Source organism: Gigantopelta aegis, chromosome 13, assembly GCF_016097555.1.
Source record: "Gigantopelta aegis isolate Gae_Host chromosome 13, Gae_host_genome, whole genome shotgun sequence".
In the NCBI taxonomy this organism is placed as follows: domain Eukaryota; kingdom Metazoa; phylum Mollusca; class Gastropoda; order Neomphalida; family Peltospiridae; genus Gigantopelta; species Gigantopelta aegis.
Window position 1 is genome coordinate 37925850 of NC_054711.1, and position 27902 is coordinate 37953751.

The window sequence follows — 27902 nt, forward strand, 5'->3', positions numbered from 1 at the left end:
GCAGACAACGCACGTGCAGTGGTGACATGGTTTGCACGTGGCTGTGTTTTTGCGAATATTCACATTTTGGAACTTTATTGTACAGTAGCTGCGTTTTATCGAATGTAACCGTGGGAATGTGTTTGGAACATGCAATGACCTTATATTCACAAAGCATGAACCGGTAGGAAACATAAAATCGGAGTTATAACCCATTTGTACCCTTTTGCGTTTCTTTTTTTGAAGAGTATATAAAAAAAAAAATCGGCTCAGATATAAATAACTTGTAGTAAATTTCATAGTATGAAAAAAGGCATTTCCTGTGGGACGGACTATAAATCACAATTCTTATTACCATTATAGTACAAAAAATATAGTTAGAAGTACACATATTTCATTTTATCTTGTCCATAGAATACTCCATTTTTCGTAATGATGTAAATTTTATTTGTGAAACAGATGCCAAACACTTGTAAAATGTATGACTGGTATAACTGCTAGTCCCAGACATAAACTTAAGGTGTTTTGTGAAATTGGTCAAAGACCTTGTAATGTGAGTGGAATCTTGCTTAATCTGCAGAGCAGAGCCCTAAGGTGCTTGCATCGTAGGATCGAACTGGCTGATTGGACCCATTTCTATACTGAAGGCCAAAAGAAATTTTACCATTTTCAGTTTGGAATTTAAGAAAAAATGAATTGTTTTTAAAAAGTAACTCAATCCAAAACACATAGCCCAAACACAACAATAATGTATGCAGAAAATTATACCCGCCCACTGCACGTTTTGGGTGGAACACACAGAACAGTGAAAAACTCGTGCACTATGAACAACAGCAATTGCACGTGCAATAAGGGTATAAAAACGGTTTAGACGGCATGTCAGACATCCACACAGATAAAAAACCACCCTAGGAATGCCACGACTGACACCAGAACAACGCGCGAGAGCCCTGGGTATGATACAGATGGGAGCCACTCATGCCTACATCACCAGAACCTTCGGTTGTTCCCGTGTTACTGTTACAAACTTGATGCAATGCTACAGGCAAACAGGACAGACATCAGACAGGCCAAGAACAGGCAAACCCAGGGTGACTTCGCCCCGTGATGACCGGTACTTGCGTACCTTGCCTCTATGAAATCGCTTCCTGACAGTGACGTCATCAGCAATGAATGCCTTAGGTCACAGGGTTAGTAGACAGACAGTGGCCAGGCGACTCAGGACTCATGGAATAAGGGCTTACAGACCATATAGAGGACACTTACTGACACCACAACATCGTCGTTTGAGATTGACATGGGCTAGGACTGTACGACGTTGGCAGCGACGTGATTGGCTGCGGGTTCTTTTCACTGATGAAAGCCGGTTCTGTTTGTTCAGAGTTGATGGAAGACAGCGTGTGTACCGCCGTACGGGAGAATGAGTGGCGGCTTCTTGCGTTCAGGAGGTCGTGCCATATGGTGGAGGGAGTGTCATGGTGTGGGGAGGTATCTGTGCACAGGAAAGGACACCATTGGTCATCGTTCACGGAAACTTGACAGCTCAACGTTACAGGGATGACATTCTTCGTCCAACTGCAATACCATTTCTCCAATGGCAGCCACGTGGTGTCATTTTTCAGCAAGACAACGCCAGACCTCATACAGTCAGAATCGTACAGAACTTCCTTATATAGAGCCAACAACGTAAACGTATTGCCCTGGCCTGCACGCTCCCCAGACATGTCCCCCATAGAACACCTCTGGGATGTTTTGGATCGCTGTGTTCGACAACGACCACACCCTCCAGCCAACCAACAGGAACTGATCCAGGCCCTTCAAGAAGAATGGCAACGCGTCCTACGTGACCTCATAAGACGACTGATTGTTTCTATGCGTCGGAGAATTATTGCTTGTATTGGGGCAAGGGGTGGTCACACACACTATTAATGTGACTTGTTATTGGACTTGAGTGATTGTCTGTATGCTTTGCATGTCGTCCATGAAGTTGAAAGCTCGATTTGTGTACACCACCTCGCTTTGGGAAAATGTGACATCATTATCAGATGCTGAATGACACTCATTTTTAGTTATGTTAATGTTGACATATTGATCTAGTCAATATATTTTACCTCATGCGACTATCTTTTGTTGTTTTTACACCAGAGTGATTTAAAACTATGGTAAAGTTTCTTTTGGCCTTCAGTATATATTGGATTTTCCCCCCATAACAACCAGTGGTACACAACTATATTGCAACCATTGGTGCCACAGCTGGTTTTTAAGGCTGCATTCAACCAGTGGTCCACCATTGCAACCAGTGGTCCACAGCTGGTATTTCCCCAAGGCTGCATTTCCACGTAGAGGTAGACGTACGACAGGTGTAAGTTTTACACGTAAATCATTCATAAAATGGTACAATTTTGATGTTTAGTGAAATCAGTTTTGGCCTGTGTCTGATCCACTTAGGGCGGGATTTAGCTAAGGGTTGCGTTTCCTCACTTGAGTGACCGTGTCAAAGGTCGCTCCACCTCGTGGATCCATTCAACTATGTGTTTTTTTTTCTGGTTCCAACCAGTGCACACAGCTGGTCAAAAGGCTGATGTATGTGCTTTCCTGTCTGTGTGAAAAAGTCCCTTGTCTAAGGCTTTAGCAAATGTTTTTGAGAATAATAAATCAATGTGTTTTTGGGACTCCATAGGCAAACCACCTGCATATTTTTTTGTATGCGGATTTCCCCAGCTCCCATTAAACTGACTGTATGTTACAAGTATTTCGGACCTTGGCTCATTTGCCTTCAGGTGACACCCTTTCCCCTTTACAAATGTAAAGGCCCCTGGCTCAAATGTATAAACATATAATTTGACGCACTGTACCATGTTTTACTTTCATCTTATTCACATCATATTTTCTCTACAATTTAGAAATAAAAGATATATCCATTTGCCTGGTCAACTGACTATTATTTTGAAATAGGACCAAAAAAAAAAAAAAAAAAAAAAAAAACCCACACAAAAAACAACCCCACCTACACCGAACAATGGATAAGCGTGGGCACCGGGGCAGTTTAACGTTGCAATATCTGTGGCACCCACGCTACCTCAACGCCTTAAACATTTGACAGACCACACTATATTCTGTTTTTGGTTAGGCAAACCTTACCAATCACAACCCTGTTCTAAGTTACTGATATTTATATGCCAATAAGTACACACATATATCAACAGCTGTAAATTGTAAAGCATGTGTATTTAAAAAGCAAACAAATACACAGTAATTGAAATAATTAGTTTTTAATTAGAATGTTCAGTATTTGACGTCACTTTACATCTCCTTACAATAACTATTTGGTACATGACGTTTCCGTTTTTAGGCTATTGAATTATTACCTCACCTTAAATCTTGTTTAAAATTACTAAATATGGCTTTCAAGTGAAATTTGATATTCTACATTTATTATGTATGAAGCAAAACAAGGGTGCGAAAAGTGACTCGTCGACTTAGTATAGATTTCTAACAGTTTGAACGTTATATTCATTTGTGTTTGATGGTCACAACTACATCGTAATATAATACCTATCATAAATCATTTATTATTAATTAAAAACACGTATTTGTCATTACGGCAATCAGCTTACACTCGAATTTATTATTAAGAAAGTAGTATCTTGGAATGTCATGTCAGCCAATCAGAAAGAAATGTACGCTTACAACAGCCAATCGTTAAACGACAATGTTACGATTTAGTTTTGTGTAGGCTGTACCTTAACTCACATTTAGTTTGGATCCATGGGGTAGACATGACTTCTTTTTTTTTTTTATGCAGACCCTTTTTGCAGTATATCTACTACTTTGTTGGAAAACACGAATTGGCAAGCCTTAAACATCTCTCTCTATTATTTTTACTATTGTAAACCAAAATCTGATATAGAGTTTGTACCCGATCCATCAGTGCCCCCACCCCTCCTCCACACACACACACACTCCCAAAGCAAATATAGGGAATTGACCCATAATATAGTGTTTTTAACTATATTTAACATTTATTTGGTTACCGTGTGTCTATTTGTAAGTTTATTCGTAAAAGGCAAGCCTTAAACATTTATTATAATCGGCTTTAGATGTCAAATTTCTGCTAATGAGCTGCAAAAGAAAACAGATAGATAGGTAAGAGTAAACGTTAGAGGTAGACGTAACATGTATTATTAAACATAAATTTATGATGTTTAGTATTTTTTAAGGTAGGTTTCCCCATTGCAACCAGTGCTCCACAGCTGGTATTCTAAGGCTGCACTGTATGTTGTCTTGTCTAAGGCTTTAGCTCAGTGAGGTGTTTGTAGGTAGGCAAGCTCAGGTGTTTACCCAACCTCCATCTGTATAGGCAAGCCTTAAAATTTTGATTACACACTATTTCTATAGGCAAACCTTAAACATTTAATTACATGCCATTTGTACAGATACGCCTAAAACATTTATTATTTATTATTTGTGTAGGCAAGCCTTAAACATTTATTATTTACTATTTGTATAGGCAAGCCTTAAACATTTATTATTTACTAGATATATATAGGCAAGCCTTAAACATTTATTATTTACTAGATATATATAGGTAAGCCTTAAACATTTATTATTTACTAGATATATATAGGTAAGCCTTAAACATTTATTATTTACTAGATATATATAGGTAAGCTTTAAACATTTATTATTTACTAGATATATATACATGTAGGTAAGCTTTAAAAATTTATTATTTACTAGATATATATAGGTAAGCTTTAAAAATTTATTATTTACTAGATATATATAGGTAAGCTTTAAACATTTATTATTTACTAGATATATATAGGTAAGCTTTAAACATTTATTATTTACTATTTGTGTAGGCAAGCCTTAAACATTTATTATTTACTAGATATATATAGGTAAGCTTTAAACATTTATTATTTACTAGATATATATAGGTAAGCTTTAAACATTTATTATTTACTAGATATATATAGGTAAGCTTTAAACATTTATTATTTACTAGATATATATATAGGTAAGCTTTAAACATTTATTATTTACTAGATATATATAGGTAAGCTTTAAACATTTATTATTTACTATTTGTGTAGGCAAGCCGTAAACATTTATTATTTACTAGATATATATAGGTAAGCCTTAAACATTTATTATTTACTAGATATATATAGGTAAGCTTTAAACATTTATTATTTACTAGATATATATAGGTAAGCTTTAAACATTTAATTGCATGCTATTTGTATAGGCAAACCGTAAACATTTAATTGCATGCTATTTGTATAGGCAAACCGTAAACATTTTATTGCATGTTATTTGTATAGGCAAACCGTAAACATTTAATTTCATGCTATTTTTATGGACAAGCCTAAAACATTTATTGTTCATTATTGGTGTAGGCAAAACTTAAACATTTAATTGCATACTATTTGTATCCTCAAAACTTAAGCCTTTAATTACATGCTATTTGTATAGGCAAACCGTAAGCATTTAATTATGTGTTATTTGATTAGGCAAGCCTTAAACATTTAATTACATGCTATTTGTACAGGCAAGCCATAAACATTTATTATTTACTATTTGTATAGGCCAGATCTTAAACATTTATTATTTACTATTTGTATAGACAAGCCTAAAACATTTATTTACTATTTGTATAGGCAAGCCTTAAACATTTAATGGCATGCTATTTGTGTAGACAGATCTTAAACATTTATTATTTACTGTTTGTATAGGCAAGCCTTAAACATTTAATGGCATGCTATTTGTGTAGACAGATCTTAAACATTTATTATTTACTATTTGTATAGGCAAGCCTTAAACATTTAATGGCATGCTATTTGTATAGACAGATCTTAAACATTTATTATTTACTATTTGTATAGGCAAGCCTTAAACATTTAATGGCATGCTATTTGTGTAGACAAGGCTTAAACATTTAATTATGTGCTATTTGTTTCAGCAAAACTTGAACATTTAATTACATGCTATTTGTATAGGCAAGCCTTAAACATTTAATTACATGCTATTTATATTGGTAGAACTTAAACATTTAATTACATGCTATTTGTATAGGCAAGCCTTAAACATTTAATTACATGCTATTTGTATAGGCAAGCCTTAAACATTTAATTACATGCTATTTGTATAGGCAAGCCTTAAACATTTAATTGCATGCTATTTATATTGGTAGAACTTAAACATTTAATTACATGCTATTTGTATTGGTAGAACTTAAACATTTAATTACGTGCTATTTGTATTGGTAGAACTTAAACATTTAATTACGTGCTATTTGTATAGGCAAGCCTTAAACATTAATTACATGCTATTTATATTGGTAGAACTTCAACATTTAATTACGTGCTATTTGTATTGGTAGAACTTAAACATTTAGTTATGTGCTATTTGTATTGGTAGAACTTAAACATTTAATTACGTGCTATTTGTATTGGTAGAATTAAACATTTAATTACATGCTATTTGTATAGGCAAGCCTTAAACATTTAATTACATGCTATTTATATTGGTAGAACTTAGACATTTAATTACGTGCTATTTGTATTGGTAGAACTTAAACATTTAATTACATGCTATTTGTATTGGTAGAACTTAAACATATAATTACGTGCTATTTGTATTGGTAGAACTTAAACATTTAATTGTGTGCTATTTGTATTGGTAGAACTTAAACATTTAATTACATGCTATTTGTATTGGTAGAACTTAAACATTTAATTACATGCTATTTGTTTTAAAAGCTCAGTGATGAATATCTTAGAGTAACAAAACGTATGTCTGAAAAATCCTAATGGGCTAATGTGAAGAGTATTATATGAACCAAAAACAAATTAACAGGCTAACATATTTCCCAGTAACTGATTACTTTAAAATCATTGTTATCTTTGGGGTGGGGTTTTTTTTGTTTGGTTTTTTGACAGTTCACAGTATAGTGTCTGATCCTAAAAGGTTGAAATTTTTGGTGTACTATCTGTATCTAGGAACTTGTGCCAGTAACAGATAATTGTTTTAAAATGATGGAACTTTCTCTTTGTTTTCAGTTTGACAGTCCAAGGTATAGCAATGTGAGTTCAAATGATCCCAGCACTAGTAGAGACCCGAGAGCCAGAAAGGCCAAAATCCAGAAAAAAAGCCCGAAAAAACCATAGTGGATGTTACAAAAAGGTTTGTACTTCATTTTCCATAAACCTCTGACCATATTGATGAGGGGGTTTGGGGGGGGGGGGGGGGGGGGTTGGGGCAGGACGTAGCCCACTGGTAAAGTGCTCGCCTAATGCACGGCCCGTCTTGGGTCAATCACAGTCGGTGGGCCCATTGTGCTATTTCTTGTTCCATCCAATGCACCATGACATATATTAAAGGCTGTGGTATGTGCTATCCTGTTTGTGGAATGGAGCATATAAAAAATCCATTGCTACTAATGGAAAAATGTAGCAGGTTTCCTCCAAGACTATTTGTCAAAATTACCAAATATTTGACATCCAGTAGCCAATATGATCAGATCTGTCAACCTTTAGTCAAGAGAAAACAGGAGGTGTGTGTTGATAAAGCAGGAGAATTTTTTAAATGCACATAATTTAACACAAAATTGCAAGTTTTTAAAAAGTATTACAATAAGTTATATGCACACTACATAGTGTCATGTATACTTGTCAACCTTTAAAAAAATCTCATTAAAAAACAAACAAACAAACAAATATATATATATATATATATATATATGAAGAGTTTAGGCGCAAAACACGATATATCCATTTTTCATTTTCAGTAAAAGTGATTTCTTTAATTGGCGTATATCGCGTTTTGATTTTTAAAAAACGGGATTTACCCAATACAATTTCATAAGGATCAATCGTGGTTTGCATCAAATCAGCGGGCCTACGATTAGCCCTTACTGACTTACAATAATGGCTTTAACTGAAAAAAAAGAAAGAAAATGGTTTATATCGCGTTTTGCGCCTGAACTCTTCATATATATATATATATATATATATATATATATATATATATATATATATATATTGTACCGTCATACAAATTTGATCAACATATGTTTCCGATACTTTATTTTTAATTGCATGTATCGCGAGATATTGTGTTACTATCGGCCTGAACAGAAACAACGAAGTGTCTTTTTCTCTCTCAACATTAAACATGCTTGAAGTCGAGCTACAAACTTAATGTTTTAATTATAATACAATAAATATTGTGCATGCTGTCAGTTCTTGCTAATGCAATATTTTAGTACTAATAAAATGCCTCACATAGTGAACTCCGGGTATTAGAAATACCTGCAAAGTTATCGTCTGCTACGCTGAAATTAGACCAGCAAAGTTAGATAATATGCCATTTGATCCTTACACTGAACAATAAAATTTATGGAAGGTTGGTTGGGTTACCTCTTATGTGATTCACAGCAAAGTTCTTTTCAGTAATTTCTAGTGGGGGCCTGTTTACATGTACATTTACATTTAGTACAAATCAAGGTGGTTTGGTGGAGTTAGATTTTATGAAAATATATAATTTTCTACCTCTGTCAGAGTACTTAAGGTGACAATCCAAACTTTGGTTCCCTTGACACATAGAACAAGAGGATTAGACATTAATCTATGACAAGAATGTAATGCAAATATGTTTTCAGTTAAAACTATTTACTGTTCTGAAAAGTATTCAATATTTTTTACAAGTTTCAAACATTTTATGATTTCATTTTCACAAGACGAATTGATGTAAATTAGTGCATGGAGTGTAGGCCCTACATAATCATAACAAGGACAAAAATAGACAGCCAATGAAACTATCGAAAACATGACGTTTGTCAAACTATAGTGGAAACACCTGTACGGCTTAGTGGCTTGGTTTTTTTAGGAAAACTTGACGTTTGTGGAAGATTATCACTTTTTTTCATAATAAACTAATGTGACTTGAGATGGGTAAAGCATTACTGTATTTACGAAGTATTGTTTTTATTATATTTTAATTGTTTGCTTATCGTATCGAAAACACATGATGCCAGGATATATATTATTAATTAAAAATCACTCACATTAATTTTTTTTTTTTTTTTTTTTTGAAGTTTGATTGAATTGATTGAAAACATTTTATTCCATAAACAATAAAAGAATTGGGCATAAGTTTGCCAACTTACTAGGCCCTTAATAGTTTAAATATTATTATGATTCAATACATATTTTTGAAAAGAATTCTCTGTCCAAAAATGTTAAGATCACGGACAAGAAATGTAAACATTAATTAGTACATTTACCATATTACACTTACAGGTTACGTTGCATCATTGTTATTTGTGGTTTGTGAAAAGTATTTCACACAAATTTATCTAAATTGTATAAATTAATATTCAGTTTTTACTATAATGAGGAATAGTATAGTGTGGTACTTATTTAAAATCATCATAAGTAAAACCTCATTACTGACATCGTGTGAAATATACCGTAATTAATTTATACCCATTTCCACGAGTCATTTTATGTCAAACACAACCTTAATTGATTGTACAAAAATATTCCTTTGAAGTGTACTCTTGTTGCCAACATTTTACTGCACAGTAAATGTACTAAACTAACTGATACAAGTATTGTATATATAGCTAATTGGTCTTTTCGTTGTCTTGCTTTGACATGTGATTTTGATATCGTGTGTATATATATATTTATTATATAATAAATATGTGCAATCAAAGTATGTGATATTTTTCAGATCACATACTTTAAGAATTTGATAACTTTGCAAATTAGATGTAAATTAGTCGAGGTCTCGGCACTAGTTTTATTGACATTTAAGCAAACGTACTTGGGTGACACTCCATGATTGACGTATGCATTCATAGTCATCAAATAAAAAAAATTCAATGGCAATTTGACACTGAAAGCTGTCCAGCGTTGAGAAAACAAAAAACGTTAGGCATAATTTTATTTTGATGTAAGGACATCCAAAATGACGTCATTCGAGTTTGACGTCATTTCCATTCAAAAATACACCGCGCCACATATTCTTACGTCATTTGAATATCTAGTAATGGCGGACTGGAATTAAAGTTGTGTGTACAGTTTACAAAAACATGTTGTATTAAGCTTGAGCTTATATGATAAAGAGATTATTACCCTCGTATATTTTGGTATCGTCAATATCATATATTAGGAATAAAAATAATGTATTATGCTCGCCAGAGGCTCGCATAATACAATTTTTATTCCTAATATATGATATTGACGATACCGAAATACACGAGGGTAATAAACTATATATATATATATATATATATATATATATATACAGTGTTCGAGATTAAATTTTTTGGCCAGTATCCCAGTTGGATACTAACATTTCAAAATCTGGTATCCCACCTGAGAATTTAGTATTATATGGCATCCCGGTGGGATACTGGGTTCTTGAAGTCAGGTATCCAAAATTAAATTCTGGTATCCCCGGGATATCGGGATACCGTTAATCTCGAACACTGATATATATATATATATATCACTGTCAACTCGGTCATAGTTGCATTATGTAATCTTAGTGAGAAGACGTTTTACAAGTCAGAGGTGTTATTAGGACTAAATTGGATAGTTTTATATATGGCAACACTGAACGTCAATACACAGCCACAGTAGCTTGAATTTTTTTTTATGCTTAGAAAATAAGGATTTCACGGGAGAATCTTTTTCCGCTGTTGGAGACTTGATCAAATACCGGAAGTCTCCCACGGAATCCGATTGACTGGGCTGAATATGATTAATAAGTCAATGTACGCTAGCAATGTCGTTAAACAATAACAAACTTTCAACTGCTTTTGCTGTCTACCTCCACATCCCAGTTCTAGTCTCTCCAACTGCAACAATTAATTGTTTGCCTCTCTCGACTATCCGGGGTGGGATGTAGTCCTGTGGTGAAGCACTCACTTGATGGTCAGTTTGGGATCGATTCATGTTGGTAGACCCTTTGGGATGTCTCTTGTTTCAGCCAGTGCACCACGACTGGTATATCAAAGGCTGTGGTATGTGCTATCCTGTCTGTGGGATGGTGCATATAAAAGATCCCTTGCTGCTAATCGAAAAGAGTAGCCCATGAAGTGGCCACAGTGGGTTTCCTCTCTCAATATCTGTGGTCCATAACCATATGTCCGCTATATAACCGTAAATAAAATGTGTTGAGTGCATCTTTAAATAAAACATTTCCTTCTTCTTTCACAGTAAAATATATTTGAATCAATTTGTCATTTCCCATTGTTGTGGACTTTAGCCTGACCACTTGGCTATATCCTGACTTGCTGTCATTGTGAAAATGTTTCCAATTCATAGAGCCTTTTTAGTCCCCCACTGGTCCAACTGGAGGGGACTATAGGTTTGTCTCCATCCTTTTATCCGTCTGTTTATCTGTCTGTCCATCTGTCCCACATATAGTTTTCTGAACTTTATTTTTCACAATGCTTCAAGATATTGAATTGAGATTTTGTGCATAGCTTTATCATGTACTGTTTCAGATCAAGTTTGACTTTCGTGGTGATTTATTGATTTTTCACAGAGTTATAGCCCTTGAAATTAAGAGATACAAAAATATGTTGGGGCTCAAATGGAGACATGTATTGCTTTAGCAGTACTCTCAGGAAGTTTGCTATGAACTAAAATTATATATTAAATACCTTTTTTCATGTCTGGAATGTTATTGTTTGTATATTCAGTGTGTTTCTGGTCATCTTAACATTTCTACTAACACATACTAGGCTTCATTTCCAACCAACCGGGCCTTGGTGGCGTCGTGGTTAGGCCATCGGTCTACAGGCTGGTAGGTACTGGGTTTGGATCCCAGTCGAGGCATGGGATTTTTAATCCAGATACCAACTCCAAACTCTGAGTGAGTGTTCCGCAAGGCTCAATGGGTAGGTGTAAACCAATTGCACCGACCAGTGATCCAAAAGGCCATGGTTTGTGCTATCCTGCCTGTGGGAAGCGCAAATAAAAGATCCCTTGCTGCTAATCGGAAAGAGTAGCCCATGTAGTGGCGACAGCGGGTTTCCTCTCAAAATGTGTGTGGTCCTTAACCATATGTCTGACACATATAACCGTAAATAAAATGTGTTGAGTGCGTCGTTAAATAAAACATTTCTTTCTTTCTTTCTTTATCTCGACCAGAAACGCATTGATTATATATACAGAAACTGGATTTATAAAGAACGAACTGTATTTAATGTGTACTTTTAGTTATATTTCGTTTGTTTATTTGTAAGTTTATTAGTCCTGTCCGTAGCCCAGTGGTAAAGCACTCGCTTGATGTGCGGTCAGTTTGAGATCGATCCCTGTCGGTGGACCCATTGGGCTATTCCTCATTCCGGCCAGGGCACTGCAACTGGTATATCAAAGACTGTGGTATGTGCTATCCTGTCTGTGGGATGGTGCATATAAAAGATCCCTTGCTAGTAATGGAAAAATGTAGCAGGTTTCCTCTGTGACTATATGTTCAAATGATCAAATGTTTGACATCCAATAGCCTATGATTAATAAATTAATGTACTCTAGTGGTGCCGTTAAACAAAACAAACTTTTTAGTCCAGTCCGACTGGATGGGCCTATAGATTTCATCTTCGACCTTCTGTCTCGACGTCTGTCTGTCTGTCTGTCCACCTGTCTGTCCCACATATAGTTTTCCGGATGGGTGTTTGGGGTTTTTCCACAATACTTTGAGATATTGAGCTGAAATTTTCTGCATAGTTTTATCAAATACTGTTACAGATCAAGTTTGACTTTCATGGCGATTTACACATTTTGGGCAAGAGTTATGGTCCTTGAATTCAGGAGATTCACAGATTTGTTTTCCAGATTTTGTTTTTCGCAATACCTCAAGATCTTGAGCTGAAATTTTGTGTATAGTTTTATCATGTACTGTTACAGATCAAATTTGACTATCATGGTGATTTACCCATTGTTCACATAGTTATGGCCCTTGAACTTAGGAAATATGAAAATGTGTTGGGCCCTGTAGGGGACATGTATTGCTTTAGCGGCACTCTCAGGATGCTTGTTTATTTATGAGGGATTTTTATTTTTTATTTTCAGTATGTGAAGACTTGTTACCTAAGAGCTGAACATCTGACAAATGGAATTTCATTACCTTTGTGCATAGTCAACACTCAGAACTCTTTGTCTGTAGACTATAGTTATTTTAAGAGATGTTCCTTATTTTGTAGTCCATTCAGCTGATTTTTTTTTTCTTGTTCCAACCGGTGCATCACAACTAGAAGAGAGCCATGGTATGTGCTTTCCTTTTTGTCTGTGGGATTTTTACAGATTTTTTTATTGGAATTAGATTAAACCTGAATGTTACATCACACATTATTTCTTTATTCACCGAAAGTCTTTATGGTAGGTAACAAATTTAATATCACTGAATGATGTTGTTGTTTTGTTTGTTTTGTTTTTTTTAGAGTATTAGTGTCTACATATTTAACATGTCTCGAGTCATTGTAATGTTTGAAGTCACTCAAACTTATTTGCTAAATTATTTTGGAGTTTCAATTGAGTCTGAGTAATTACGAATATTGGGATGACCAGAAACACACTGAACGTACAGACACTGGTATTATAACAAAGACATTCTAACTAATCTGTAATTAAATCGGCTCTGCTAAACAAAAAAACATGTTACAATGACTACAAGATCAAAAATATGTGTTATTTTTTGTTAGCTGTCAGAAGTTTATTGAGTGAAAAAAAGCCAAGCAGATTGAGTCTCCATCCATTCACGTGTGAAGGAGATAACCAGGATTGTGGGAAATAGCCACAGAACATAATTATTTACGCTGTATGTTTTTATATATTGTTAGCAGCTATAGCAATTTTATTAATATCAGTAGGCCCGTGGATTTTTTATTTTTATGTTACTGACTATAGCAAAACATGCACACACAAAGGTAATAATCTCTTTATCACCTTTGCCTGCTCCTTCTGCCTGTTACCGGCTACAGTCGGACTGCTGGTGCTCCCTTGCACCTGCAAGTGCAGGCGGTCCCCCCTCCAACCCACCTCACCTTTCCTGTCCTGGACGGAGGAGCCAGCCAAGGCCGGCACCTGTGCCCAGGACAGGCGTGCACTACAACTGCTTGCTCTTAATGTGAACGTTAAACACTCTGGTCTTGATCTTTGCCTGCTTGTGGTCAACATACCAGGATATTTGTTTAATCAAACACACCCACTAAACCTGGCCAGAGTACATCCATTTTACACACAAAAAGTACTACATTTGCATGGGATGGAATTACCTCAAAAAAGTCTTCAATGTTGACAAGTTGCACTGTTTTTAAACTACATGCCCACCCGTGTCAGTTTCAGTCTTAACAGTTGCCACTACAAAGCTGTCTGCCATGAAATAGTCCCAGTCAAACAGTAGAGAACTTATGTGTGTGTGAGTATTTTTAACATGCGCATATACCACTACGGTTTCAGGCATGTCTGTCGCGGGCCAAGTCTCTGGATAGCCAGTGGCTTGGTCCAGGACAGAATACTAAGGGGCAATTTAGATTTTTAAACCAAAATTGGGACTAGGGACTTTAATAATATTTAAATTCAAAAGCGCAAGTCCAAAAATAAATAACAATATAACCCTAAATAATTTTAAAATTTGAGATTTTAGAGCTGGCAGTTCAGAACTTATGTGAATGTATTTCTGAATTTTAATTCAACAAAATCGGAAGATAACTGATCTATGGTATGATTTGGTGCTAAGGGGGGTATAACCTCTAGTTCTACATTGGATTGGCAAATAGGATTGTGTTAGATTTGGTGTTAAGGGGAGATAACCACTAGTTATGCATTGGATTGTGTTAGATTTGATGCTAAGGGGAAATAACCACTAGTTATTGAATTGTTATATTTGGTGATAATGGAAGTTATACATTGGATTGTGTTAGATTTGGTGCTAAAGGGAGATAACCACTAGTTATACATCGGATTGTTAAATTTGGTGCTAAGGGGAGATAACCACTAGTTATATATTGGATTGTTAGATTTGGTGCTAAGGGGAGATAACCACAAGTTATACATTGGATTGTGTTAGATTTAGTGCTAAGGGGAGATAACCACTAATTATGCATAAGATTGGTACACAAGGATTGTGATCCTTTGGTGCCCAAAGGGAAGAATACAACTATAGTCCATGCTATCATACAACATATTTTGGTAAATAATTTCAGTTTGGTTTGACGTAAGAACAAAAGTAAAATAAAAGTGTTTAGGAAATTACACTAAAAAAAACAACACTATTTTTATTTGCAATTTACAAAACAATCAGCTCAGAACTAAATAACTTGTAGTAAATTCCATAGTATTAAAAAAAAAAAAGTTCTCTGTGGGAAGGACTATAGTTAAATACATTATGTTTAAAACATTAATAATTGTGTTTTAACATACCTTTGTTAATATTTTATTGTTATAAAGTTATAAATGTTATCAATGTTATGAAGGAATTGAATTTAAAATATGTTTATTTTATGTTTACTGTATGTATTGTGCACTGAAATAGCATATATTGTCTGCAGGTTTGTTCATTTGAATATTATTTAATGAGATTAAATTTTACTTCAGTTATCTCATTGTTGGTGTCAATATGAAATTGGGTTTTACCACTGTATATCTGTGTGTGTGTCTGTGTATGTAAATTAATTGAGGTCTCGGCACTATTTTTATTGACATTTAAGCAAACATACTACAGTGACACTCCAGAATTGGCAATGTATGCATTAACAGTGCATCAACAGTCATCATACAAAATACATTTCAATAGCAACTTTACACTGAAAACTGCCCTGGTAGGATGTTATCACGTGTCAAGAAAGTCAAGAATGGTTGTCATAGTTACCAGTAGGTTACACGTGTCAAGAAAGTCGAGAACGGTTGTCATAGTACTAGGAGGTTACCACGTGTCAAAGTCCAGAACAGTACTTCGTTCACTACAAAATCGGGCGGGACATAGCCCAGTGCTAAAACGTTTTCTTGATGAGTGGTCGGTCTGGGATCAATCCCCATCGGTGGCCCATTGGGCTATTTCTCGCTCCAGCAGTGCACCACAACTGGTATATCAAAGGCTGTGGTATGTGTTATCCTGTTTGTGGGATGGTGCATATAAAAGATCCCTTGCTGCTAATCGAAAAGAGTAGCCCAAGAAGTGGTGACAGTGGGTTTCCTCTCTAAATAGGGGCGGAACGTAGCCCAGTGGTAAAGTTAGATCTGGCAGGTAAAATACAAATTCACCTGCTAAAAACACACACACAAAATTAAAATAATAGCAAGTCATTTTCAAGAGAATAATATTTCTGTGATTATCTCATCTTCTATTTAGCTTGTGATTCTGTAATATTTTAATTCTATAATTCTCTGAAATAACATTGTTGAGACAATACAATAAGCAGGTGTCTGATAACAGTGGCACTGAGTGGCGTAGCTTGGGGGCGGGGCACGGGTGACATCACCCATCCGATCCGATAAGGCTTTAGCATGCTCATATACCATGTAGGTTTTGAGCATGTCCGCCCCAGGGTTCGGCCTCTGGAGGCCAGGGGCCCAATCCGGGGCAGATATCCCCCATCGACCTGTTTTTTAAACTATTAAACTTTAAAAAAATCATACATACATAGTGTGGGTCCCCCCCCCCCCCATAAATGCCGTTATTGTATATCAAGGCAGGGGGTGGCAGTCACTGGAATAGTATTACGTAAGTTTAGACGGGTGTTTTCTCCAGAGGGACAAAGGGACTTTAAAGTCTATACCAGACGTCAATTAGGAATAGAAAAATAGGTCTACGGCAAATGCATACTACGTTCTCCTGTCTGTGGAACAGATTCTTAGCTGCTGTTTCAAAAGTTTCTTTATAATGGGCAATAGGAAGGAAGAAAGGAATGTTTTATTTAACGACGCACTCGACACATTTTTATTTACGGTTACACAGCGTCGGACATTCCTGAGTTTGCTGCAATTTTTGAGATGTTATCGACTAACCGAAAGTTTTTAACGATTGTAATTACATATCAATTTTTTTCTTTCTGTATAAAATATTAGTGGCTGTATATTAAACGTGTTTCTGATCGTTCTAATATTTGTACTACGTTAAACACATTGGATATTTAAACACTGATATCCTAAACAAGAAAATATATTTAATATGAAACTTTAATCGTAGAAATATTTTATTAGTCGGAAACATTTTACAATGCAGCAAACTCAGGAATGTCCCTTTAAGAACCACACAGCTACTGACAGGAAACCTGCTGCCGCCATTCCATGGGTTATGCTTTTTCGAGTAGCAGCAAGAGATCTTTTATATACACCATCTCACAGACACTGGCTAGAACAGGCAGGACAGGAAAGGAACTGTTTTATTTAACGACGCACTCAACACATTTTATTTTCGGTTACATGGCGTCAGACATATGGTTAAGGACCACACAGATATTGAGAGAGAAAACCCGCTGTCGCCACTTCATGGGCTACTCTTTTCGATTAGCAGCAAGGGATCTTTATATGCACCATCCCACAGACAGGATAGTACATACCACGGCTTTTAATATACCAGTCGTGGTGCACTGGCTGGAACGAGAAATAGCCCAATGGGTCCACCGACGGGGATCGATCCAAGACCGACCGCGCATCGAGCGAGCGCTTTACCACTGGGCTACGTCCCGCCCCGTGGCTAGAACAAGAAATAGGCCTATAGGTGCACCGACGGCGACCCATTCTAGACCGATCGTGCATCAAGACCAGGGCGACCTGTCTCTCCCACTTTCTAAACATTTTCTTTAGTTTTCATTTCACGAATGACAAACGTTTATTGAAGTGCCATTTTCAGGAATTAGGTCGTGTGCCTCTTTGCTATTGGTCCCCTCCCTAAAACATTTTCTGGGTCCGCCCTTGTTTAGCTGGAGAAGACCTTACATTGTAGGAATACCGCCACCGCCACCGCCACCACCACCACCACCACCACCCACCTACCCCTAAAAATCTATAAAAATATAGCAAGGTCAGGTCAGGTCATAGGGTTTAACGTGCATATTCAGAACAAGCTGCAGTAGAGCACGCCCGTCATGGGCACAGTTGTCGGCCTGGGCCGGATCCTCCGTCCAGGATAGAAAAAGGGTTTGGGGTCGGTGCCAGTAGGGATCGCCCAGGCTGGCAAATGCAAGAGAGAGAGAGCACTACCAGCTCGACCAGGGTCAGTAGCGGGAGGGGGGGGGGGGGGGGGGGGGGGGGGGGGGGGGGGGGGGGGAGGTCGAGTAGAGGTATAGCAAACGAATACAATTAATTTATATACATTTAGTGGTCTAGGGTGGTGGGTAATATCTTCGACGATTGGTGGGTTTTAGGGGGGGTTGGGGGGGGTGGGGGGGAGTATTGCCACATATACTTTTGTAGGTGCCATTTTTAAACGTTGCACTCTCTCTGAATACTGTAGGTGTTGCCAGTCCCTAAAAAATAAAGTCCTGGCCCCAGTCTGTAGGCAGACAGATCCTACCCCTAGATACATGCAGGGTGCGGCCCTCATTGCATGCAGACATGCAACAATCTCCATGTTAAGGTTCATATAGGCTGAGTGCGGCGCGTGCGTGCGGTCCAACTAAAACAAAAATGTCAGAACGCCTATACTTGATGCGGCCTCAGATTACAGTTATCTTCCCATTTGGTTGTCCAAAATCCGGAAGTTTCACCGCGCAAGTAGTCTGCTGTTTGACTGTGATTATTTCATGGCAGACAGCTATGAAGTGGCAACTGTTTGACTGAAGTGACAGGGGATAGCATGTAGTTTGTAAACATGTGTAACTTGTTGACACTGAAGACTTGTTTGTGGTAATTCCGGCCCATGCAAAAGTAGTGCTTTTTGTGTAAAATGGGTGTACTCCGGCCTGGTTTAGAGGGTGTGTCTGTTTAAACCAATATGCTGGGAGAAAGAGCTGGACAACAGGGGTTGTCCTTTTCAGGGTATGTGTCCCCCATGCAGGCAAAGGTACATACAAAACTTCACGGGCCTGCTGATATTAATAAAAATGTTATAGCCACTAAGGCTATATAGAAACATATAGCGAAATTAATTGTGGTCTGAGGCCATGCGTGGGTCTGAAAACGCATGCGGGCAGCCGCAATGAAATAATCGTATATGGTTTATATGTCTGTAAACGACGTGCTGGGGTGTCGTCTAGTGGAGATTCCTGTCCTGTGACAACCTTTTAGTATTCCACGAACACACCCTGACCTTCACTACGTCGCGTGTACGGTGTTTGCCAAACAGGTGTAGCAGTTTTACCTAGCAAGACGTTTACGGCTGGTCCCGTACGTGCACCTGCAGTCAGCTAAAATAGCGTTACCTGTTCGCACTGGAAGGTAACTCGTGGTTCAAGATTCGGGTAAGTTACCTTAAAAACCTACAGCGAGAAAACCTATATCGTAGTTTGCATTATTGCATTTTTATTTGGTAATGTGTTACATTAATATATTTTAAGGATGTTGGTGAGAGGTGTGTTGGGTCCATTTATCTTCTTCCTTCCTTCCTCCCCCCCCCCCTCTCTCTCTCTCTCTCTCTCTCTCTCGCTTCTCTCTCCCTCCTCCCCCACTCCCTCCCTCCTCTCTGTCTGTCTCTGTCTGTCTCTCTCTCTGTCTCTCTCTCTCTATGTCTCTCTCTCTCTCTCTCTCTCTCTCTCTCTCTCTCTCTCTCTCTCTCTCTCTCTCTCTCTCTCTCTCTCTCTCTCTCTCTCTCTCTCTCTCTCTCTCTCTCTCTCTCTCTCTCTCTCTCTCTCTCTCTCTCAGTGGTAAAAGGAGGCTGTCAAAAACATTTAACATAATAAATAAATGTTCAATAAAGATATATATTTTTTAATCTACCTGGCAAATGCGTTAACCACTATGCCGACACAGGGCGGAAATTGAATCTTCTGGTTTAAGCTAGTTAATAAATGCAGCGCTCTTTTGTAACTGCATTGTAGGACGACTACGTAGGTTGGCCGATTAACAGCGCGGGACGAGAATTCCTCTTTGTACCTATTTAAATCATTTCGTATATCTGTCACAAATCTTTGAGAATGTAATTCTAGAAGTTCCGTAGAGTATTTTATTTAGCGACCGACAACAAAAAACGATACCACCACTTGCCGGAAGTAAGCAGTTAACCATTGAACATTTCAGCCGCTAAAATTAAACATTCTCCCTGGCGTCGGACCGAGTCCTTAGAAGTTTTGTTTAACGACACTACTGGAGCACATTGATTTATTAATCATGTGTCAAACAAAACTTTCCCATTAGTATCAAGGAAGCTTTTATATACACCATCCCATGCCACTAGGTCAGGGACACGGGCGGGCGTTAACCCCCTGCTCAAGTCGGTCACGCATCTGCACACCAAGGATACCAAGGTCACTGCCTCCCAACACCAAGGTCAACCAGGACAGAAGTATGTCACACACCTGCACACCAAGGTCAGGCTCACATCAAGGTCGCACACCAAGGCTCAAGGTCACGCACCTATACTAAGGTCATTGTCTCCTATCATACCATGGTCAAGGTCACGGGAAAGTAGGTCAGGGCACCCAACAGGCCTTGTTACTACTAGCTGAGGTGTGTGTCCAGGACAGCGTGTTTGAATTGGATATAAGCATGAAAATGAGTTGAAATGAAATGAAGAAGAAATCAACTTTCAATCGGCTAAATTATTGGCGCATTATTGGATTTAACGTGGCCAGCTGTTACCTGTATATTTTATTTGTATAACAGTTGCGGATTCGGGGAGTAGGGTCATCTGGAGGATGCAGCTCCGCTCGGACGCTGCAAGTGTCATAATTTATTTATCTGTTGTGGTCTTACACACACACACACACACACACGCACGCACATACAAACAGTCACACACACACACACACACACACACACACACACACACACAGTCACACACACACACACACAAACAAGCAAACACACACACACAAACACACACACACATACACACACAAACATACACACACACACACACACACACACACACACACACACATACATACACACACACACACACAAACACAAACACACACACACACAAACAAACAAACACACACACAGCTTATTCTGGATGGATGGAAGCACAGTACTGGGGTGCGAACCTAATCTCTTTCAGCCTTATGTGCAGGTGGTAAAGCGCTCGCTTCAAGCGCGGTCGATCTATGATCGATCCCTGTCGGTGGATCCATTGGGATACATCTCGTTGGACCCATTCTCTGATTGGGTTTTTCCTCGTTCCAACCAGTGCACCACGACTGGTATACCAAAGGTCGTGGTATGTGCTATCCTGTCTGTGGGATAATGCATATAAAAGATCCCTTGATACTAATGGAACAATGTAGTAAGTTTCCTTTCTAAGACTAGATGTCAGAATTACAAAATGTTTAATATCCAATAGCCGATGATTAATTGTGGAGTATCACAGCTAGATTGGTCATGTTTTGCTATTTTCACATCTGTACATGATTAACAATTACAAATGAATCAATCTACTACCATCCAGTTTCGAGGTTGTATCTTTAAGACTGATGGCTGAGTTCCTGTATTATTCTAATGCTAGGCTCATACTGTCAACTGACACGACGATGTTGACCAACTCGACGGTTGCGTTGTAATTTCCCCCAACTCCCGACTTACGACGGGTGCGCTCAGATTAACAACTAATGGGTTATACGACGAGAATCGAGTTGTAAGAGTGTTCAGACTAGCAACAGGACAGTCTTAGGAGTCGTGACAGCATCAGACTAGCAACAGGACAGTCTTAGAAGTCGTGACAGCATCAGACTAGCAACAGGACAGTCTTAGAAGTCGTGACAGCATCAGACTAGCAACAGGACAGTCTTAGAAGTCGTGACAGCATCAGACTAGCAACAGGACAGTCATAGGAGTCGTGACAGCATCAGACTAGCAACAGGACAGTCTTAGGCAGCATCAGACTAGCAACAGGACAGTCTTAGAAGTCGCGACAGCAGAATGTTGGCCAATTTTGTGATGGCAGTTGGTAGTCTGAGGTCTCAGTCAGGTCCGGAGGAACGATATCTGGAGTGTGTGTGTGTGTGTGTGTGTGTGTGTGTGTGGGGGGGGTGACAAGCTCTAGAGAGGGGCCACAACCTCCATATTGAGGGGAAGAGGCATAGCGATATTTTTATCATTATTTATATAAAGTAGGGGAAAAAACCCAAGTAGGGAGCACAGGCCACCACCACCCTCCCCCCCCCCCCCCCCCCCCCCCCCGGTAAAGGCATGTGAGTCCCTGCATTATCCGTCATTGTTGCTTCTGGGTTCCTGCATTTTATTATCACGGATTTTGGAAAAGATAGACTACTTATTTACGTCTAGGTCTTTGCATTATTCTCAGTGGTATGGGAAACGGTAGCGCCACTGTTACGTCTGGCTTCCTGCATTATTATCAATGACAAGGATATGAATATCAATGAAACCTTTATTTCTGGGTTCCTGCATTTTATTATCACGGATTTTGGAAAAGATAGACTACTTATTTACGTCTAGGCCTTTGCATTATTCTCAGTGATATGGGAAACGGTAGCGCCACTTTTACGTCTGGCGTCCTGCATTATTATCAATGACAAGGATATGAATATCAATCAAACCTTTATTTCTCTCTCTCCCCACCCTCTCCCTCTGTCTGTCTCTCCCTCCCTCCCTCTCTCTCTCTCTCTCTGTCTCTCTCGCTATCTCTCTGTGTATGTCTGTCTCTCTCTGTACATACACACACACACACACACACACACACACACACACACACACAAAGAACATGACACATCTTTAAACATAAGTAGGCAAAAATCATTAACGACATTTATACATTTATATCTTTTATACATAGTTATATAGATAACAAACAGCAAGTCTAAGGTATCAATCTTGCTTTGGATCTCTTTTCACGCACACGTCTTTAAGACCGCCATTGTGGTAGGTAACGTATTTGACAGTTCAAACAATCCCTGCTTATAACCGTGTGGATATCTTCGCTGCGTTGTTGATACGATATCGGATGATTAGAGTGCAGCACCAACCACTGAATGGGCGTCATTAGAAATCGCGCGACTAGACTCAATTAATAACAATATAGGCCCGGGTGTAACGTATCCCTGTGTGAGACCCTTGATCCATTGTGGTTACATCACACAGTTTAGTTTGTTGACAGGTACTCCAAGCTGGGGGAGGTGTTCACAACACAAAAACGTCCATCGCTGTCAACAGACGTTTGTGGGTGTTGTAGATTAAGTTTCAGTAAACAAAGCAGAATAGTTTTCAATTCAAATACAAATTTCGTTTCTTGTGGGATGGAAGAGACTCGTAGAAGGTGAGATACCAGGCACGGGTCCAGTATTTTTTGTAGAGAGGGGACTCGGGGGATGGGGGGTAAAAACTACTATATATATACATGATAATAAATAGAAGAAGACTAAAGAACTTTTGTGCATTTTAAATGAGTAAAACAAAATCGGAAGCAAAGGTATCGAGACTCCCGACAGCTCCCCCCCCCCCCCCCATACACACACACATCGAGACCTCCCACCCCAATTACCCCACCCCACCCCACCCCCTCCTTCACCTCGCTCGGGTTCGCTCTTGGAAATAGGTATTACTTTCCAAAGGCGAAAGTATATAGAACCAAATAGACCCCATTAACGTTGGGTGTCTCCAACTTCTATATATATGCAACGTATCAACCAACATATGACTACAACACCTTTCATGAAAAAAAAAGACATATTAAAGCTATTTCCCTGTTTAGAATATCAATGTCTGTATAAACAAGGTGTGCATTGTTATCCGAATGTTCGTAGTAGCCCAAGGCCAACAACAATAAAATCGGTCTCTGGTCGCACCAAAGTCCCCAAATAGATGCGGTGATGCAGCTTTTTTTTTTCTTCTTTTTTTTCGTTTTGTTAGTTTAAAGCATGGAATGCACAGAAAAGGTGATCGAGTATATTTGACAGGAAAATAAGCGGCATATTTAAATTGATATCAGAATACACGTCCTAGTTCATGCGCGATGGCATTTTGGCTCCAAATGGGGAAAGTGGGGCATAATGGAACACTGAACTTCCGTGCTGCAATACGGTTTAACAAAACATAGTAGAATACTAATCAAGTGTGATATACGTTTATGAAGTTCAAGTATTTAAGTAGGTATAGGCATTGTATGCCTAAATCTAAACCAAAAACAAATATTTAACAAACAAAATTTGCGAGTGAGAAACCATTTTGCCCCATAGTTGGGGTAAAATGGCAACCAAGGTTCCATATTGCCCCCATAGATGATTTCTTGAGAAAAAAACACATCGTTAGGCTACATATCATCATAACTGTATTTAAGGTTCAAAACTAAGAAACTAGAACAATCCAAACACAGTTGTCTAACACAAACAGCTTCTCAAAGGCAAAAGTCACATGTAAAACTGACGTCGTCATAATTTTCATCAATACCAGCACACGCTGAGTGAGACCACTTCGTGCACTTTCCACACTGTATTATACCATCCTGTTTGCTTCTGCTCCACCATTCATTGCAGTAAATGCACTCTGCATCATTTGCCTCATCATTTGATGAATGATTATATACCGGAGTAGACGTCTTGCACTTTTTTGGTAGGCCGAATGTTGTTTTGGGAGTGGTTTTAACAGAACGCTTAGTGGTGTTTTTCATCAAATTTGTTTTTTTCGAGGTCAAGGTGTTGCTTGTTGTTTTCGTAGAGGTTAGCTTCTTTGATTCAATAAGTGTCGCTTTGTATGGGCTACTTGTGAGAATGACTGTTGTACCCCGTCTTACATTTGGTTTTCGGTTAGTTCTGGTTGCTTTTGGAGGTGGAAAAATTTCAAAAGGTGATATGTATGAAATTGAATCATTTGAAAGAGCTGTTGGCCGATACATTGCTTTCACTGCATTAAGCTGGGGTATGGCTGATGTCGAGGTAGAGGGTGTTGCTTGAGGTACTATTTCCACGGGTAGGGCACAACTGGAAGTAGATACCACTGGCTGAGTTAGTTCAGGTACGATATCTATTGACGTTGTTGGTGTTAGAGCAGATGTTGGTACCACTGCCATAGGCTCATCTTGTACAGTAGTTAAGGCTGAAGGTAATGCCGCTACCAGTGAGGTAGGCTCTGTCGGTGCATCAGGACTAGACTGAGATGCTGATAACAGTGTGTGTGTAGTATGTTGCTCTTTGCACATAGCTTGATTTTTGTCCCCATTGGAGGACGTTGCAAGGTGTTCTGGGCAAGCTATGTCAGTTGCATCAGCTGCAGCAAATTCATGTGGTAAAAACGCATCTCTATCGGTAGGATATATTCCGGTTCTGCGAAATCCATTGGCTGCAGTTAAGGCCGTAGCTGATTTCATATATGCTTTACCAAAAAGTTCAGCAATTTTAAAGGTTGTCACAACTACCTGTATTATTTCGTAACCATTTTTCAAGTTCTTGGTCATAGTAGGTCGATAAAGGTTTCATAAAACTCACATCTAGTGGTTGCATTCTATGTGAGCAGTGAGGAGGTAAACATAGTAATACTACCCCATTTTCCCCGTGCTAGATCAATGACCTCTAAATTCTTGGTATGTGTGGCATGCCCATCTAATATTAACAAAACAGGGTTATCTTTAGATGCACCTGATGACTTCACAAAATGCTTAAACCATGAAACAAACAAGTCCATTTGCATCCAACCGCTTTTATGACATGCATAAATTGATCTTGGTGGAGAACCATTCATCAGTTCAATTTTCATTCTAACCCTTGGGAAAATAAACATAGGCGGAATAAAGGCCCCAGTTACACTCATGCAAATTTCAACAGTGACAAGTGTCTCACGTTCAGCTGAGACCAAGCTACCAACTTGTCGCCTCCCTGTTTGGGCAAGGATTTTTGACGGTTTGCTTTGAACGGTTGTTATACCCGTTTCATCCACGTTATAAATATTGTTTGGTGAACATTTATATTTTTCCATTAGTGGCTCCAGAAGATCAAAAAATTTGTTCACATTAACTCGATTAAAGGACATGGCCCGAGCTGCTGAAGTTGCTTCTGGCTGTTTCAACGACAATTCCGGATGTCGCTTCATAAAACAGTACAGCCAGTCCCTCCCTGCTTTCTGTTTTTCTTTATTGAAATAATTTTTTAATCCATTTCGATCAGCTAGTTGAAATGCAAGGTTTCTTACATCAGAGGTTGAGAGTCCAAACATCATACTCCATTTTTATTATGTACTCAACGAGGTTGTTCCATATCAGCAGAAAACGTTGTCTGGAAATAAAGATAAAACTATCATTAGTCTCACATTGCAATAACAAACAAAACAAAATAACAAACAAACAAAACAAATAACAAAAAAAAAAAAAAACTCCCAATGTGTGTAAGTTAATCCAGATACCTTCATTATATCTTACAAAAAAAAAAAAAATTCAATTGGGTCACTATATATTGCTGCAATTACAATGGCGCAGTTATATTCCTAAGCAAGTTGGCAGAAGAAAAACATTTAAACTCAGGGGCGTGCACAGAAATTTCTGCAGGGGGGGGTCTACAGAATTATTTTTCTGCAGGGGTGGTGGTGTATATATTAGTGTATATTCCATATCGTTAGTACATTACATAACCAAAATTACTAAAAAAAATTTAGCAGGGGTGTGTTTCGGCCCCCCCCCCCCCCCCCAAACACCTCCTCCCTGCGCACGCGCCTGAAACTTCCACAAACACAAGCCCATGTCCAGTGTCAGGTTGGTACGAAGATCCTTTTTCCAAAATGAAAAAAAACCATTTTGACTAAAATTCCTGTGGAAACTCCAGGGGCGGATCCAGGCGGGGGCGCACGGTCCGCACGCCCCCCCCCCCCTATTCACGGCAGACGGTATATTTTTTACGTTATATTTTATTCTCAAGATTGCAGGAAATCGCATCTACGGCACATCTGCGCCCCCACCCCCACCCCCCCCCTTATAGAAAAGGCACATCTGCGCCCCCCCCTTATAGAAAATCCTGGATCCGCCCCTGAACTCCACAGTGTATGTCATCACTTACTGTGAAATGTCCCAATATTTTTGTAGATCCTTTTGCGTATTTGTTGAGACCTTTGTATCGTCGACGAAGGGTGGTTTTAGGGACATTAAACTGCAAACTGGCTTTTTTCAGGCCTAACCCATTTTTTTTATTGAATTCAGTGCGTCTCTCATAGCCACTTCATCCCACGACTGTCTGCTACTCTTTCTAACATAGTTCCTCACCATTATTCCTGTAACTGTATAATTGGAAAAGAAATAATTATGATCTTAACATTTCTCCAATATGAACTAGAAATGCATGTGGCAAAATGGGCCAATAGTCCATTATGCCCCGGCCATAGGTGTTCCATTTTGCCCCCATTTGTGTGGCATTTTAACGCCATTGTTACAAGTAAGTTTTTTTTTTTAACATTGAATTTTTGCTTGTGATATATAGCTCTAAAACTGCTAGATACAATATAAAAAACATTGCATTGAATCACCGTTAACTGGTGGATTTTACTAGATAATAAAAGTTTGCTTACCTTATATCAGAGAGGTTCAATTTCTTTTTTTCTCTGTAAAATTTAAAAACCCACGCCTGTCGCACTTTTTTCAACGTATATCTGTGACGTGTAACAAGGGAAATAACTCTGATTAGTTTAAGACATCATAAGTTCTACATTGTACTGTATATTTCGATGATTCATTCTGCCCCTAGGGTCCATTATGCCCCACTTTCCCCTACGTCATAGCAAGAAAAAACCGGCAAAAATCGACATCATACCGCAGGAAATTAAAAAAAAAAAAAAAAAATGTTGACCCGCGAGGTCAAAATCGACGAGCGC

The 27902-nt window shown here is 38.3% G+C and overlaps 2 protein-coding genes across 2 annotated transcripts in view; one reads left to right on the forward strand and one right to left on the reverse strand.

Moving 5' to 3' along the window:
• LOC121387460 (polycystic kidney disease 2-like 1 protein) overlaps positions 1-15294 on the forward strand; it is a 64415-nt gene extending 49121 nt beyond the window's left edge. The window contains exons 13-14 of the mRNA XM_041518581.1: positions 7047-7170; positions 13077-15294. Coding sequence (XP_041374515.1) covers positions 7047-7154 — 108 coding nt within the window. The 3' untranslated portion in view covers positions 7155-7170; positions 13077-15294. The remainder of the gene's footprint in view (positions 1-7046; positions 7171-13076) is intronic.
• Positions 15295-22869: 7575 nt separating this feature from the next.
• On the reverse strand, positions 22870-27702 carry LOC121387764 (mucin-5AC-like). Its single transcript, XM_041518966.1, has 3 exons — positions 27600-27702; positions 27095-27311; positions 22870-26320 (listed from the first exon to the last, which is right to left on the reverse strand). The coding sequence occupies exon 3, from the start codon at positions 25504-25506 to the stop codon at positions 24451-24453; it is 1056 nt and encodes a 351-aa protein (XP_041374900.1). The 5' UTR covers positions 25507-26320; positions 27095-27311; positions 27600-27702; the 3' UTR covers positions 22870-24450.
• Between the last annotated feature and the right edge of the window lie 200 nt (positions 27703-27902).

Coding starts and splice junctions, on each gene's coding strand:
- LOC121387764 (XM_041518966.1), bottom strand. CDS start 25,506: ATGACCAAGAACTTGAAAAATGGTTACGAAATAATACAGGTAGTTGTG.